General features: G+C 37.8%; 1 protein-coding gene and 1 long non-coding RNA gene across 7 annotated transcripts in view; one reads left to right on the plus strand and one right to left on the minus strand.

The window, feature by feature from the left end:
- LOC134807072 (uncharacterized) overlaps positions 1-18,742 on the plus strand; it is a 424,271-nt gene that overhangs the window by 190,962 nt on the left and 214,567 nt on the right. The window lies entirely within an intron of this gene.
- The window catches only part of RNLS (renalase, FAD dependent amine oxidase), a 399,013-nt gene that overhangs the window by 121,695 nt on the left and 258,576 nt on the right, over positions 1-18,742 (minus strand). For 4 of the 6 annotated variants that reach the window (XM_009458912.5, XM_063780862.1, XM_507898.8 and 1 more), the window contains exon 6: positions 10,302-10,477. In XM_009458912.5, the coding sequence (XP_009457187.3) occupies positions 10,302-10,477 (176 nt within the window). Of the gene's footprint in view, positions 1-6,542; positions 6,630-8,598; positions 10,212-10,301; positions 10,478-18,742 lie in introns of those variants that run through there. The other 2 variants (XM_054659768.2, XM_009458915.5) reach the window with 2 other exon arrangements.

The raw sequence follows: 18,742 nt of genomic DNA on the forward strand, positions 1-18,742 counted from the left end.
AAAGGGGCAAAAAATCCAAAGGTCAGCAACCTCAAAGATTGAAGATAGATAAGCTCACAAAGATGAGAAGGAATCAGTGCAAGAACCCTGAAAACTCAAAAAGCCAGAGTGCCTTCTTTCCTCCAAATGACCACATTACCTCTCTAGCAAGAGTTCTGAACTGGCTGAGATGGCCAAAATGACGGAAATAGAATTCAGAATATGGATAGGAATGAAGAACACTGAGCTTCATGTTGAAACCCAATCCAAGGAAGCCAAAAATAATGATAAAACAAGGCAAGAGCTGACAGACAAAATAATTGGTATAGAAAATAACATAACTGACCTGAAAGAGCTGAAAAACACATTACAAGAATTTCATAATGCAATCACTAGTATTAGCAGCAGAATAGACCAAGTGGAGGAAAGAATCTCAGCGCTTAAAGACTGGCTTTCTGAAATAAGATGGTCAGACAAGAATAGAGAAAAAAGAATGAAAAGGAGTGAACTAAACCTCCAAGAAATATGGGATTATGTAAAGAGACCAAATCTATAAATCATTGGTGTCCCTGAAAGAGATGAAAAGAATAGAACCAACTTGGAAAACATATTTCAGGACATTGTCCATGAGAGCCTCCACATCCTAGCTAGAGAAACCAACATTCAAAATCAGGAAATACAGAGAACCCTAGTAAGATACTTCACAAGAAGATCATCCCCAAGATACATAATTGTGAGATTCTCCAAGGTCAAAATGAAAAAAATAATGTTAAAGGCAGCAAGAGAGGAAGGTCAGGTCATCTACAAAGGGAAATCTATCAGACTAACAGCGGACCTCTCAGCAGAAACTCTACAAACCAGAAAAGATTGGTGGCCAGTATTCAATATTCTTAAAGGAAGGAAATTCCAACCCAGAATTTCATATCTGGCAAAACCAAGCTTCATAAGCTTAAAGAAGAAGAAGAAGAAGAAATAAGAATCTTTACAGACAAGCAAATACTGAGGGAACTCGTTACCACCAGACCTGTCTTAAAAGAGCTCCTGTAGGAAGCACTAAATATGGAAAGGAAAGACGGTTACCAGCCATTACAAAAACACACTGAAGTACATAGACCAGTGACACCATAAAGCAACCACATAAACAAGTCTGCAAAATAACAAGCTAACATCATGATAACAGGATCAAGTATATACATATCAGTATAAAACTTGAATATAAATGGGCTAAATATCCCAACTAAAAGACAAAGAGTGGCAAGCTGGATAAAAAACCAAAACCCATTATGCTGTCTTCAAGAGACCCATCTCACATGCAATGATGCATATAGGCTCAAAATAAAGGGATCTACCAAGGAAATGGAAAAGAGAAGAAAGCAGGGGTTGCAATCCTAGTTTCAGACAAAACAGATTTTAAACCAACAAAGATAAAAAAAGAAGGGCATTACATAATGGTAAAGGGTTCAATTCAACAAGAAGATCTAACTATCCTAAATATATATGCACCCAATACAGGAGCACCTAGATGCATAAATCAAGTTCTTAGATACTTTCAAATAGACTTAGACTCTGACACAATAATAGTGGGGATCTTTAACACCCCACTGATAACATTAGGCAGATGATACAGACAGAAAATTAACAAAGATATTCAGAACTTAAACTCAGCACTGGATCAAATGGAGCTGATAGATATCTACAGAACTGTCCACCAAAAACAACAGACTATACATTCTTCTCATTGTCATCTGGCACACATTCTAAAATTGATCACATTATGGGAAGTAAAAAACTCCTCAGCAAATGCAAAAGAACTGAAATCATAACAAACAATCTCTCAGACCACAGCACAATCAAATTAGAAATCAAGACTAAGACATTCACTCAAAACCATATAGTTACATGAAAACTGAGTAACCTGCTCCTGAATAACATTTGGGTAAATAATGAAATAAAGACAGAAATCAGGAATTTATTTGAAATTAATGAGAACAACGATACAACATATCCAAATCTCTGGAACACAGCTAAGGCAGTGTTAAGAGGGAAATTTATAGTACTAAATGTCCACATGAAAAAGTTGGAAAGATCTCAAGCTAACAAATAACACCAAAACTAAAATAATTACAGAACCAAGAGCAAATACATACCAAAGCTAGCAGAGACAAGAAATACCCATAATCAGTGCTGAACTGAAAGAGATTGAGACACAAAAAAACCATTCAAAATATCGATGAATTCAGGAGCTGTTTTCTGGAAAAAAATTAATAAAATACACAGACTGCTAGCTAGACTAATAAAGAAGAAAAGAGAGAAGATCCAAATAAACACAATAAGAAAAAAACAAGCAGGACATTACCACTGACCCTACAGAAATACAAACAACCATCAGAGAATATTATGAACACCTCTATGAATATTAACTAGAAAATATACAATAAATGAATATATTCCTGGATACATACACCCTCCCAAGACTAAACCAGGAAGAAACGGATTTCCTGAACAGATCAATAATAAGCTCTGAAGTTGAGTCAGTAACAAATAGCCTATGAACCAAAAAAATCTCAGGACCAAACAGATTCACCATTGAATTCTATCAGATGTACAAAGAGCTGGTACCATTCCTGCTGAAACTATTCCAAAAATTTGAGGAGAAGGGACCCCTCCCTAACTCATTCTATGAGGTCAACATCATCCTGATACCAAAACGTAGCACAGACACGACAAAAAAAGAAAACTTCAGGCCAATATCCTTGAACATTGATGCAAAAATCTTCAATAAAATACTGGTAAACAAATCCAGCAGCACATCAAAATCTTATCCACCATGATCAAGTAGGCTTTATCCCTGGGATACAAGGTTAGTTCAACATATGCAAATCAATAAATATGATTCATCATGTGAACAGAACTAAATACAAAAACCACATGATTACCTCAATAGATGCAGAAAAGGTTTTTGATAAAATTCAATACCCTTTCATGTGAAAAACTCTCAATAAACTAGGTATTGAAGGAACATACCTCAAAATAATAAGAGCCATCCATGACAAATCCACAGCCAACATCATATTGAATGGGCAAAAGCTAGGAGTATTCCCTTTGAAAACCAGCAAAAGACAAGAATGCTCTCTCTCACCACTCCTATTCAACATAATATTGGAAGTCCTGGCCCACCTGGGCAATCAGGCAAGAGAAAGAAATAAGGGACATCCAAATAGGAAGAGGAAGTTGAACTACCCTGTTTGAGGTGGCATGATCCTATATCTAGAAAACCTCACTGTCAGCCAAAATGCTTCTTAAGCTAATGAACAACTTCAGCAAAGTCTCAGGATACAAAATCAACGTGCAAAAATCACTAAATCACTAACATTCCTATGTACCAACAATAGTCAAGCCAAGGGCCAAATCAGGAATGCAATCCCATTCACAATTGCCACAAAAAGAATGAAACACCTAGGAACACAGCTAACCAGGGAGGTGGAAGATCTCTTCAAGGAGAACTACAAAACACTGCTCCAAGAAGACAGAGATGACACAAACAAATGGAAAAGCATTTCATGCTCATGGATAGGAAGAATCAATATTGTTAAAATGGCGATGCTGCCCACAGCAATTTATAGATTCAATGCTATTGCTATTAAACCACCATTAACATTCTTCAAAAAACTAGAAAAAACTATTTTAAAATTTATATGGAACCAAAAAAGAGCCTGAATAGCCACGGCAATCCTAAGCAAAAGGAACAAAGCTGGAGGCACTAAAACAGCATGATATTGGTACAAAAACAGACACATAGCCCAATGGAACAGAATAGAGAACTCAGAAATAAGGCCACACACCTATAACTATCTGATCTTTGACAAAAACAAGCAATGGGGAAAGGATTCCCTATTCAATAAATGATGCTGGGATAACTGGCTAGCCATATGCAGAAGATTGAAACTGGACCCCTTCCTTATACCATATGCAAAAATTAACTCAAAATGAATTAAGGACTTAAGTGAAAAACCCAACGCTATAAACACCCTGGAAGACAACCTAGGCAATCCATTCTGGACATAGGAAGAGGCAAAGATTTCATGGCAAAGATGCCAAAAGCAATTGTGCCAAAAGCAATTGCAACAAAAGCAAAAATTGACAAATGAGATCTATTTAAAGAGCTGTGTAGCAAAGGAAACTAACAACAGAGTGAACAGACAGCCTATAGAATAAGAGAAAATTTTTGCAAACTATGCATCTGACAAAGGTCTAATATCCAGCAACTATAAGGAACTTAACAAATTTACAAAAAATAAAAAAAACAACCCCATTAACAAGTGGGCAAAGGACAAGCACAGACACTTCAAAAGCAGACATACATATGGCCAAAATTCAGATGAAAAAAAAGCTGAACATCGCTGATCATTAGAGAAATGCAAATCAAAACCACAGTGAAATCTCACACCAGTCAGAATGGCTATTATTAAAAAATAACAGATGCTGGTGAGGTTGAGGAGAAAAAGGAGTGCTTACACATTGTTGGTGGGATTGTAAATTAGTTCAACCATTGTGGAAGACAGTGTGGCGATTCCTTAAAGACCTAAAATCACAAATGTCATTCAACCCAGTAATCTTATTACTAGATGCATACCCAAAGGAATATAAGTTGTTCTATTATAAGATACATGTACACATATGTTCATTGCAGTGCTATTCACAATAGCAAATACATAGAATGAACCTAAATTCCCATCAATGATAGACTGGATAAAGAAAATGTGATACATCTACACCATGGAACACTATGCAGTTATAAAAAAGAATGGGATCATGTCCTTTGCAGGAAAACATGGACGAAGCTGGGGGCCATTCTCCTTAGCAAACTAATGCGGGAACAGAAAACCACATATCACATGTTCTCACTTAAAACTGGGAGCTAAATGATGAGAACACATGGACACATAGAGGGGAACAATACACCCAAGGGCCTATCAGAGGGTGGAGGGTATAGGGTGGGAGAAGGAGAGGATCAGGAGAAATAATGGGTACTAGGCTTAATACCTGGGTGATAAAATAATCTGTACAACAAACCCCTATGATACAAATTTACCCATACAACAAACCTGCACGCGTACCCCTGAACTTAAAAGTTAAAAAATAAGAAAAAGAAAAAGAAAATGCATGGGAAAAAGCAAGAAAAAATTAAAATATCAATTACCACCTGACCTTTCAATGCTGAAATTAGACACTATTACTCACCAGAAATTAATCTCATGAGGGGATAATGTAAACGTACGGGTGGTCTCAAGCTCTTCTGTGTGCACATCCACTTCCCCCACCAAACAAAATCTGTAAGAAAAATTCTGCCCTTCAGCCATTGCACATTTCCCCTTTTCTCTCTTACTCCTTTTAACTCCTAGCAGTACTATGGGTAACTGAGGTAATCAGCTGGAAAAGGCCTGAAGGAGCCAAATGGAAACTTTGTATTGAAAAGGGCAAAGACTTCCTTGTTTAAGAGGTGGGAGGGGAATAAAAGGATAGAGTCAAAAGTAAAGAATGTGAATGGAAGGTTGAAGAAAGGAAAGAAAAAATGACAAGCCTACATGGCTAATTGTCAGAGAAAGTTTCTGTGGGTTATTAAGAGAGCAAAGAGAGGATTCGAGGGAGTTTTCGTAAGAGGGCCATGCAAGGAATGAGAAGACAGCTTTCCAAAAGAGTTGTTGTGAATGATAAATTTTGGAAATTCTTTAAAGTTCTATAAGAGATACCAGTAAAGATTGGAGTTATTTTAAATACTGTTTGCAGCCAGGTGTGGTGCTCATACTTATAATCCTAGCATTTTGGGAGGCCAAGGCAGGCAGATCGCTTGAGTCCTGGAGTTCAAGACCAGCCTCAGCAACGTGATGAAACCTCACCTCTACAAAAAAATACAAAAAATTAGCCGCAGATGGGGTGGAGTGTGCCTGTAGCCCCAGCTACTTGGGGGCTGAGGAGGATTGCTTGAGCCGGGGAAGTCGAGGCTGCAGTGAACTGAGGTCATAACCACTGCACTCCAGCCTGGGTGATAAAGCGAGACCCTGTCTCAAAAAATGTATGCGTAAATAAATACTCTTTGATTGCTGGATTATATCTTTTTGACTGCAACAATATGCCAAGACTGGGTCACGAGAGACTCTTGATTTATTCAGGTAATAGCGGTATAACATTTACAGCAGGTGTTCCTAACACTGGATTCATGGAAGGAATTTAGGTTGCCAATAAATCCTGATAATTGTGTGCACTTTTTGTGTTTATGTGTACATGTATTTTTTTTAATAAAGAGAATGTTTATGTTTATAGCTTTCATTAGATCCTTTAAAAATTCATGATCCTTCTCTTTAAACAACTGAAAGAGGCTTATGACTGTAATCCTAGCATTTTGGGAGGCCAAGGCAGGAGGATCACTTCAGGCCAGGAGTTTGAGACCAGCCTGGGCAACACAGCAAGACCCCGTGACTACAAACATTTTAAAAAATTAACCGGGAACAGTAGTGTGCACCTGTAATCCCAGCTACTCAGGAGGCTGAGGTGAGAGGATCACTTGAGCTCAGAAGTTTGAGGCAGGCTGCTGTAGTCAGCTCTGATCATGCACTGCACTCCAGCCTGGGTGACAGATTTAGAGCCTACCTCTGCAAAAAAAAAAAAAAAAAAAAAAAAAAAAAAAAAGAAAAGGAAGAGAAAAGGTACAAGCTCAGGGCAAAATATTAAGTTATTAAGTGAAGATATATAACTACAGAAGATAACTGATTTCTAATTGTACTGTACAAGCTTACTATGCTAGTCCACATCCATTTATTTTTCCAAAGATATTGAATATCAATGTATTCATTCATTTCCTGCCCCTAAGTTCCTCTCCTGATTTCCTTGGTATCTGAATGTACATTTGGAGATTAAAAAATAAAGTAATCATGAGAGTGCTAAATAAGGTAAGGAAAAGGGCCACTCACATTTTCTGGAATTGAAGAAAGAGGGGGAAAATTAGAGCTAAACCTGAATGCAAATCAGAAATTTACTATAGTTTGAGAAGGGCATCATGATAGACACTGAAACAAAGGAAAGCACAGCATAAAATAATGGTCAGAGTATTACGGTTATCAAACTGATTAAATGTCCCCTGTCAAGGTACATGGAAAGACATTTTCAGTAATTCTGCTTCTAGTGAAAGAAAGAGTTAATATATCATACTTGTTACAGAAACCTTAATTCAATGCATAACAGACTAAGCATCAAGTTATATTAACTGGCTAAACATTTAAATTATGGAAGGCAAATAGCTGCAAAAGGGAGGAACTGAGAACCACAAACAAATCTGCCATTGCTTTTCTGTTTGTTTGAACCACCTACTCAAGTGCTTTATTCAAATTAAAAATGGGATGCACAGAAACAGCTCCCAAGTCTTTCAAAAAACGCCTTCTTTCTTCACCTGCCTCTTTCCTCATTTAAGAGTAGCACCCACAAGAATGCACCATTAGCTTACCCTAGACAAACTTCAATTTAGAGTCTTAGGAGAAGGCCGTCAGCAAATATTAGCCTCTAGGGTTTCCTGAGCAGAGTACTAGCCATATTGTAGGCATTCGTTAAACGCTTATTGAATAAATAAGTTACCAAATGAAAACATGAAAAAACATTTTTTACCCCACTGTTGCAATTGTGGATATGGATATGCGACATTAGGAACAGCACTAGGCTTGGGAGAGCAACACCAGGGAAATCAGAAACTGTCCCCACACAAAATACTCCTCTTATCTCTTGCAGATAGCAAGTGTTCCCTTAGGGAGGCTTGAGCCTTACATGGCTGATGCTCTCTCCAGAGGTTTTATGAGGAAGAAGGAAACAATGCCTCATCAAGGGGATCCATCAAGGGATTTGGGAGAAAGGAGGGTGTGGCAGGCAGAAGTAATGCCCCTACCACAGACATCCATGTCTTAATCCCTGGAACCTACAAATATGTTACGTCAATGGAAAGGAAGATTTTAGGTTGCAGATGGATTAAAATTATGAGTCAGCTGAAGCTGAGATGAGATAAGTATCTTGGACCACAGAGGTGGGCCCAATGTCATCACAAGGGTGAGGCAGAAGAAAAGGTCAGAGTGGAAGAAGGATTTGACTTGCTGTTGCTGGCTTTGAAGATGGGAGGGGTCTCAAGCTGAGGAATGTGGGCAGCTTCTAGAAGATGACAAAGGCAAGAAAATGGATTCTCTCCTAGGGCCTCTAGAAAGGAATGCAGCCTGACCACACCTGGATTTTATTCCAGTGAGACCCATTTTCGACTCTGACCTCCAGGACTGTAAGATAATAAATTTGTGTTGTTTCCCACTACCAAGTTTTTGAGAATTTGTTACAACAACAATAGGAAATATAAGGTGGGTGAAGAGGATGGAAGGACTTGAGAGGCAGGTAGACTGGTTTTGTCATTATTAGCTGTGGGGATTGAAGGAAGTTATTTCATCTCTGTGAGGCTTCGTGTGCTCATCACTATAGAGAGTTAAAACTAACAAACTCATAAGACTGCTTTTAAAACATATATATTTAAAATAATCTATTTAGGGCTTATCTTTACCACTAGATACATTTTTAATTTGAATTTTTTCTATTTTTAAATTGACTTCACTTTTTTTTTTCAGAACAGTTTTAGGTTCATAGCAAAACTGAGAGGAAGGTATAGAGATTTCCAATATGCCCCCTACCCTCCCACATTTCTACCATAAATGACAATGTTATGTTCTGTAAAATGGTCCTCAAGTTACTGTGAGAAGTATATGAATAGTGGAATATGCAAACTTCTAAGTCTGGATGATAACTTACTCCCTTTCAGGTTTTGCAGCCAATGTAGACTTCATGACTTCAGAGTCGTAAATATAGTGAGATAATTTCAACATCCAAATTGTAACAAAATCATTGCTAGGGTTTGGAGGTACATTGTGTTCAAAGATTTTTATTAAATTTTGTGATATTGCACAACTTTGATTAGACCATTTTGTGGTTAGGACAAATCTATTTTTATTAACACATCAAATTTTAAGAAATAAGTAGATTTTAAATCCACTTTTTCAGTTTATTAATAAATTACGAGAAAGGCACAAGAGGAAACCTCATAAACGAATGTTTCTTTTAAAGAAATATTTATAAATCACAAAGTGACTTGATGTGTAATATATCTAGCTTCAAAGTATATCAACAAGATTATTTCTCTGTTTTCTTTTTCAAGCCAACTTAAAATTGAGTTCAATATCACTTAAAGATAATAGCTATTTAGATTTTTCAATGCTTTTAAAAGGAAAAAGTAAAGTCTTCTAAAGTGACCATGACATGCTTAAGTAAATATTTTTCCCCAAAGATTCACTGTGTAATTTGACTTGAGAAGATATGAGTAAAACATAGACCTGCTACAATATTTTAGGAAATAATTTACTATTTCCTCTGATTTTGGAAAGCCCTTTAAAATATACAAAACCAACTGCAATTTCCCACAACACCACTTTTTCTAAAGGCTTCACAGCTTGGATAACCAATAGGGCTGATAAATCAGTTCATCAACAAGCTCAGAAATCCCAGGAAAAAAATGGACAACTCACTGCTTTTTCTCCTGTATCTGTCCTTTGCTTCGTTGTCCCCTAAATGACTTCACTACTGAGTTTATGGATCAAAAGACTTTTTCTATGAATACTCACTTCCATTGAAATATGCAGAAATTTTCAGAAAAAGTCAACATTTACTTAGTATAAGGAGCTTTAAGTTTGAACTAGTAGAGTGATCAGCAGGTTTAATTTAACCCTGAAAAACAGCTCAACTAGCTGTCCTATGCAGGTACTTATCTCTCTCCCCCAGAGAGCTCAGCTGGCAGCAGTCAAAACCAAAGTGGAAACTTAATAAAAATGAAAATTGTGGTAGCAAAATACACTTACAAGGTTAATTTGACATATTGCAAAATCTTGGGAAGTTATAGTGGTTTCTAAATATCCACAGTACTGATCTAGAAAAACCCCAAAGAAACAGCTGCATTTGGAGATATAACCTGCCTTGTCTGAAGAGAAGACCTCGGAATATCAAGGTTTGTAAGTCTCGAGATGCTTGAATTTGAAGACAACATTGGTGAAAATTCTATGCACTTCTTGTTGAGAAACAGCAGGACCATAAAACCCATAGAAGTTATATTTATGTGTTGGGCAAACACATATTTGCTCCAAGGATCACATAGTTAATTTATTTCACTAGAGAATGCAAAGGATAAAGAAGTAACATCAGTTCTGTGAGCCTGTTAAGAAAATTGTTGTGCTTAGACCACTGGATTCTTTGATTACCTGTGAATGTCTCCATTTTTGGCATTTGGTAGCAATTGGCTGAGGCAAACCTGGCAAAATGTTTTCCAGCTGCTGGAAGATTAACTCTTGCACATCCTCAATGCTGTGTTCCAAGTATGTAACTCCAAATGGGACAGTGGTGTGAATCACGAGGGAAGGCCCAATTTCTGATGACTCTGTGGCATAAGAGGATCATAAAGATGCATCTTAAAGTGGGTAGCAGGCAAGCATCTCTCAGGATTTCAATTCAGACTTAAGAACTGATCACAATAATCAAGCAATAAATGGAGGAAAAACTTATTCTAATCTCTAAAGCATAAATTAGGCATTTCTGAAATTCAAAATCAAACTTCTCTGAAGAGGAAGACAGATTAAAGAGAAGTTTTAGTGAAAAACTGTCAGATATTGCTAAAGAACTGGAAGAAAGGGTAGAAGTGCATTTAATATGAACTGCCTTGGATATAATTATATTTAGGTTTGTCTTCTCTCATTCACAAAATTGCTAGCTCTTCAGGGCAGGGTCCATTTTTTTATACAGAGTCTATATTCTTCATAAATTCTGAGAACAAACTATATATTCAATAAATACCTGTCTCATTCAATTAATGCTTAATGGGTTGAAATATATTTTGTTGAAATTACACAAATGTCAGAACAAAAAGAAACCAAGCTCCTCTCTAAAAACAGGCTTGTCCTCGTAATATTCTTCTCTATGTTTTAATTACCATTTCTTTGTTTTAATCAGCATTAAAAATAAAAGTCTGTCTCATTCAAAACATGAAGCAACTTTCCATTTTTGTTTGCCATTGATTTTTTTGCTGTCTGTTCGTAATCACAAATAATGAATATCTGCTTTGTATCATTCACTCCTTAGTAGAATAAAGAGCAATCAAATAAAGTCTGAGTTGAAAGAAACCTAAGTAACTGACTCTTTAGAAAGCACCATCTTGGAAGAATGTTAACAAGAATTTGTCTGCTATTATTTGTTTGAATCATGCAGAAGAGAAAGCTGAGGGGAAAACAATGATAGATGTGAAACATATGAATATAATATGAAAATTGGAACCTCTCCCTCCTGAGAGAAGAGAATATTAAAGTGTATAAGGCACTGATAGGAGATGTCAAACCTGATTCTGGAAATTCTTTAACTTGGGATTGTAAATGGTAATACTATGATCTATTTGAGTTACAGCAGTACAACTGACACAGGAAAGAAAGAGTTGACATAAGCCACTTACTCACTATGTGCCCGCTTAACCTCTTTACATTTCAGGTTTTTTTTTTTTTTAATGAGAATAAGTTAGTAGCCACCACTTTTTTTTTTTAATGAGAATAAGTTAGTAGCCACCACATAGGTCTATGATGTGCATTAAATAACATAGTACACATGAAATACTCAGCACAGTTTCTGACACAGAATAGGTGCTTAATAAATCTAAGCTATGGGAATGGAAGCAATAAGCCAGAGACACGCGTAAAGCTTCCTCAGTGTTGCCTAAATTATAGGTGTGAGTCATGTTTTGTGAAAGTACTTCATTTTTCCATTGCACTCAGCACAAGGAACCCTGGTTTATGAATTTTATGGCAAAACACAAGAGAAGAGAGTCCCAACATGCTGCAAACTTTTTAAAGTGAAGTGAATGCTTCCAAGGAGTTTCACATATACGAGGTGAGGGACCTGAATTCAGAATTTGTGCAGTAAATGCAATGGTAAGCTGGACTGTACAGTATTTTCACCTCACAGTAGCTGGAACAACTTGAAAGAGGAAATAGAGGGGCCATCTCTTTGAATGTTCAATGTGTAACCTGTCAGTGAAGACTTTACAGGTTCTGTACAGAGGGAAGGACCCAGGAGTGGAAAATCTCAATTTCTTTCACAGAATACCACCACAGTGAGAAATCTATTGCATATTGCCTTAGGAAGTTTTATTTATGTTATCAGTTAATAAATTCAGGGAGGCTTGTTCACAGTGACGGGGTATCAATGCCACCCCTCTTCCATACAGTACCACATCTTCCCAGCGACAGAGAAAACTACTAGGTCAGCATTCTGAAGCAGGGAAGTTGGGGTTCTGAGTTGACTTATCTATGTCAGGCTTCAAAGGAAAATGAATGCTAGCTGCATGCTGAGAATTGGGAGGTTGCACTGACCCAGCTATTTGTTCTAGGGGAAACTCGTAAAGTCACTAAGACCAGTGATGGTGTGATGCCAGGTTTCTCCCATTTACATTAACCATCCACTCCACGGAGAGCAATAAAACATGAAATTTAAGACCTAAAGTGAAATAGTTCTTGCATAACAATGAGAGAACAACCTGCCTACTTATTTTTATTTGAATTGTACATTTATTTTGAAAATTTAGATGAAAATTTGAATAGCTATGACTGAAAACAGTAAGTTTTGGGGAAAAGCTCCCCCAACCCTAAATCAGAGTGTATTTTCAGAAGCTAAAGTCTAAAAATACAAAGAGTCAAGCAGAATTTAAACGTGACCAAAGTTTGAAAATAGAGCAGTATAAAAAGCCACAAATATGTTAATAGGATCTAGAGCATAAATTCAGCATAATCATTATTCCTTGGTCACGGGGAAGTTAATGATGCTATTTTTCTTTTTCTTTTCTTTATTCAGTTTAACAAGAATATCACCTAGCTTTTGGCATTTTAAATGTAAAGCTCACAGTAAGTTGACAATTATTTCTCTACTTTGGGAAATCAATGGCTATAGAGTCAGAAGATAAGTATTTGAACCTCTGCATCCTTTAAGAGCCCTGTAATCTTGGACAACTTAATCTCTCAGGCTTCACTTTTTTCCATCAATTAAAAGGGAGCAACACTACTGACCTTACAAGGCTGCCATGAGGATTAAATGAATTACTCACATAAAAGCCTTCCTTCAAACATAAAGTGCTACACAAACAGAAGGCATTCCTAGGTAATATTCTTGTTTCCACCTCTCCACTGTTGAAAGAGCAGCTTTAGAAAGGGATAACAGAATTGACTTCTCTCAAAGCATTAAGACTGATCATTACATCAACACCCCAGCGACAATGGAAGACTATTCCTGGGTATAGGCAGAGCAGGATTTGATTTTTTTGTGTATGTTTCGTAAAATATACATAAAATTTACTGTTTTAACCTATTTTACATATACAGTTCAGTAGCATTGAGTATGTTCACTTTGTTCTATAACAGTCACCATCAAGCTGCTGGTTTTCAAGATGCCTGTCTAGTGACATCAGATGCCAGCTCTTTTCAGAAAGATCAAAGTTATCTGTGAATGGACAAGTTCCAAATGAAAAACTTACAGAAGAGATCCAGGACCTGACAGAGTGCCCAGGGGAAAAAGCTGAGATGCAGAAAAAAAAAAAGCAGCAAAGGTCTGGCAGAGATTGACCCCTGAGGAACTCAGAACCCTGTGGTAAGGGGTAGTGGGAGTGCTTCTCTGCTCCCTTCACTCCTGCAACAATTCACTGACTGTCAAACTGTTGGGGAGCCCCTCTGCCCTCTGGATCACGGGCAATGCTGTCAGTGGTGACTTGGGGGAATTTTCCAGGGGCAGAGAACCAGGTGGCCAGCTCATGTTAAGCATGCCTACACTCCCCTCAGACCTGAACTGACATGGCTGAACTGAGCCATGCTGGTTGTGCACCTGTGGTGGGACACTGCCCTGCCCAGGGAATCTCTGCCCTTGAGTCACCACACCACGAGATTCCCCACAAACATACCCCACAACCCATTCTGTCTCTGGCAAACATGGGGCTGTTGGGTCCCTGTGGAGCTGTGGGAGCCCTGGAGATCTCACCCTTGGTGGGCTGCCTTGAAGGCAATGGGGAGCACAGCCCACTAAAGTCTCCCTTGGGACAAAGGAAATGAAGGAAGTGGCACCAATCGGTGAAGGGGGTAGCACTGATGGCTAGGAAGGGTTGTGGAGAGGGAGTCATCCACCCCTTGCCACTTTTAGCCACTGTTGAGGATGCAGTAGTGGTTCTTCTGGCTGGGGGCTGGTATATGTGCACCTGGAGAAAGCACTTATCACACTTTTTGTAGTGAATCCACACTCGCTGAAAGTGAGCCCATGCTGCTTGGGCTTGCACAAAGGGCAGGGCCCAACTCCCTGACCCTACACAAAACAGCAGCATCCTGGCAATGGAGGACACAGACAAGCCACAGAGTTGTCTGCTCTGGACTGGGGGAAGGGGCTCTGCCCCAAGACCATCTTGGTGGTAGCTGCCAAAATGGTATATCAGTAGCCCATAGCCACATTGCAGCTGGGAACCAAAGGAAAAAGTCTTTATGAACTGAAGGCTGGGAGCCCTGTGACATGGTGTGATAGGGGAAGCAGCTGGCATTCCTGCCTGGTCAGGATGAGGAGCTGGTGCACTTCCCCAACTGCTCCTTCCCCAAAGACCTCAGCATGCTCCAACAAAATCTCCTCCCCTCTATATCAGGGCAGGTGCTTCCGCTCATCATCAATCTACCTGTGGGTGGGCCAGCTCTTACTCTTAAGTGCCACCTACTGGACTAGAGCTTGAACTCCACCACCAAATAAAACACCTGCTGCCAGAAGGGCTGAGTGCTAGTGTATGTGATGAGACTTCCACACCCTCAGCCAAGCAGTAGATAGAGTGTTGGCTCATATGTCAAATATATTGCTACAACAAGCAGCATCCGAGAAAGCCACCACACAAAAGCTACCCACAATGAAGGACCCATACAGCACTTTGGTCCTCTGAAAGCACCTGGAAAGGAGGCCAAATGATCATACACAACATACAACATACCCTCAAGATAAAAAAGAATTACAAAATGTAAAAGTCCTATCAAAAGGACAGAAAATTAAAAAATAAACAGTGACAGATCCCTCATATGAGAAGGAATCAGTGCAAGAACTCTAGTAGCAAAAAAAAACCTAGAGTGGATTGACACCTCCAAAGTATTTCATTTGCTCCGTAGCAATAGGTCCTAACAAAAATGAAAAGTCTGAAATGGCAGACAAATAATTCAAAATATGGATTTTAAGGAAACTCAATGAGATCCAAGAGAAAGTTGAAATTCAATACAAAGAAACCAGAAAAACAATTCAGGCTATAAAATATGAGACAGCTATGTCAAAAAAAAAAAAAAAAAAAAACTCAAACAATTAGAACTTCTGGAATGAAAAAATTCATGGAAAGAATTTCAAAATACAGTTGGAAGCTTTAACAATAACCTAGACCAAGCAGAAGAAAGAATTTCAGAGCTTGAAATGTGGTCTTTCAAATTAATCCAGTCAGACAAAAATAAAAAAGAATTTAGAAAAATGAAGAAAGCCTTTGAGAAATATGGGATTATGTAAAGTGAACAAAATACAACTGGTTGGTATTCCTGAGAGAGAAGAAGAAAAAAAGAAAGCAACCTGGAAAACATATTGGAGATAGTAATTCAGGAAAATCTTACTAACCTTGCTAGAATCATCAACATCCAGATATAAGAAATTTAGAAAACTCTCGCAAGATACTACATAAGATGATAGTCACCAAGGCCTATAATTATCAGACTATCCAAGGTCAACATGAAAAAAAAAATCTCAAAGGGAGGCACCTGAAAAAAAGGGATAAATTACCCATAAAGGAAATACCATTAGACTAACAGCAGACTTCTCTGTAGAAGCCTTACAAGCAAGAAGAGATTGGGGGTATATTTTTAGCTCTCTAAAGGAAAAAAAAAAAGTCAGCCAAGAATTTTATACCCTGCCAAACTACGCCTCATAAATGAAGGACAAATAAAGTTTTCCCAGATGAGCAAATGCTAAGGGAACTCTTCTTTACCAGACCAGTCCTACAAGAAAAGCTCAAAGAAGTTCTAAACATGAAAACAAAAGAACAATGCTTGCTACCATAAAAGTACACATAAGGCCAAAGTACACGGATCCTATAAAGCAATTACACAATTGAGAATACAAAGTAACTAGCTAACAACACTATGGCAGGAACAAAACCTCACATATCAGTATTAACCTTGAACACAACAGCATAAAAGCCCCACCTGAGAAACACAGATTGGCAAACTAGATTAAAAAAAACAAGACCCAACCATCTACTGTTTTCAAGAGACCGATGTCACACGTTATGACAGCCACAGTCTCAAAACAACAGAATGGAGAAAGATCTATCACACAAATGGAAAACAAAAAAGAGTAAGGGTTGCTATTCCTGTGTGAGATAAAAGAGACTTTAAAACAACCACATTAAAAAAAAAGACAAAGAAGGGTATTATATAATGATAAAGGGTTCAATTCAATCAGAAAATTCTACTATTTTAAATGTATGTTTACTCAACATCGGAGCACCAAGATTTAGAAAACAAATACTACTAGACCTAAAGAGAAGAGACAGACAGCCTTACAATAATAGTAGGGGGTTTCAACACCACGCTGACGGCACTAGATAGAACACTGAGGCAGAAAACAACAAAGAAAATCTGGACTTAAATTGGACTCTTGACCAAATGGACCCAGTAAACACCACAGAACACTGCATCCAACAACCACAGAATGTATGTTTTTCTCATCTGTGCACAGAACAGTCTCTAAAATTGACTATATGATTGGCCATATAGCAAATCTCAATAAATTTAAAAACATCAAAATCATATCAAGCATCTTCTCAGACCACAGTGGAATAAAATCAGGAATCATACCAAGAGGAACTATCAAAAACCACATAAGAACATGGAAACCAAACAAACAACTTGCTGCTGAATGACTTTTGGGTAAACAAAAGAATTAAAGCACAAATCAAAATATGTTTTGAAACAAGTGAAAATAGAAACAAAATACCCAAATCCCTGGGATACAGCAAAAGCAGGGCTAAGAGGAAAGTTTATTCTGCTAAATGTTTACATCAAAAAGATAGAAAGATCTCAGATTAACAACCCAATGTCACATCTGAAAGAACTAGAAAAATGAGAACAAACCAAACCCAAAGCTAGAAGAACAAAAGAATTAACAAAGATCAGAGCAGAATGAAATAAAATTGTGACCAACAAAATATACTAAAGATCAACGAAATGAAAAGTTGGTTCTCTGAAAGGATAAACAACATTGATAGACCAGTAGCTACATTAACCAAGAAAAAGAGTATTCAAATAAGCATAATCAAAAAATGACAAGGGTGACATTACAACTGATACTGCATAAATACAAAAGATTCTCAGAAGCTATTATGAATATCTCTATGCACACCACCTAGAAAACCTAGAGGAGATGGATAAATTCCTGGAAACACACAACTTCACAAGATTGAATCAAGATGAAATTAAAATGCTGAACAGACCAATAATGAGCTAGAAAATTGAATTAGTAACAAAAAATCTACAAACCAAAAAAGAAAAACAAAAATTCAGGACTAGACAGGCTCATGGCCAAATTCTACCAGACTTACAAAGAAGCTGGTACCAATCTCAATGAAACGATTCCAAAACACTGAGGCGGAGGCATTCTTCCCCAACTCATTCTATGAAACCAGTATCATCCAAAATCTGGCAAGGACACAATCAAGGAAGAAAACTATAGGCCAATATCCCTGATGTACACAGACACAAACATTCTTAATGAAATGCTAGCAAATTGAATCTAGCTGCACATCAAAAATATATTTCATCGTGATCAAGTGGGTTTTATTTCTGGTATGCAAGGATGGTTCAGCATACACAAATCAAGGTGATTCACCACATAAACAAAAACCATATTATTATCTCACTAAATGCAAAAAATGCATTCAATAAAATCCAACATCCTTTCACAATAAAAACCCTCCAACGAACTAGGCATCAAAGGAACTTAACTAAAAATAATAAGAGCCATACATGGCAAACCCACAGCCAACATCATACTGAATGGCGAAAAATTGAAAGCATTTCCCCGATACGGTTTGGGCTCTGTGTCCCCAACCAAATCTAATCTCAAATTGTAATCCCCATGTGTCGGGGGTTGGGGGTGATTAGGTCATGGGGGCAGTTTTCCCCATGCGGTTCTCATGACAGTGAGTTCTCACAAGATCTGATGGTATTTAAAGTGTTTGACGGTTCCTCCTTCACAGGTGCTCTCTCATGTGCTGCCATGTAAGAAGTGCCTGATTCCCCTTCTGCCATGATTATAAGTTTCCTGGGGCCTTCCCAGCCATGCAGAACTGTTAGTCAATTAAACTTCTTTACTTTATAAATTATCTCTGGCAGTTCTTTATAGAAGTGTAAAAATGGACTAATACACTCCCTAGGAATGGGAGCAAGACAAGGACGTCTACTCTCATTTCTCCTATTCAACATATTACTGGAAGTCCTAGTCAGAGCAATTAGGTGTGAAGAAGATATAAAAGTAATACAAATAGGAAAAGAAGAAGTAGAATTATCTCTGCTAGCTGATGACATGTTCCTATACCTAGAAAGCCTAATGACTGCTCCAA

The sequence above is a fragment of the Pan troglodytes genome, chromosome 8 (genome assembly GCF_028858775.2).
Source record: "Pan troglodytes isolate AG18354 chromosome 8, NHGRI_mPanTro3-v2.0_pri, whole genome shotgun sequence".
NCBI lineage: Eukaryota > Metazoa > Chordata > Mammalia > Primates > Hominidae > Pan > Pan troglodytes.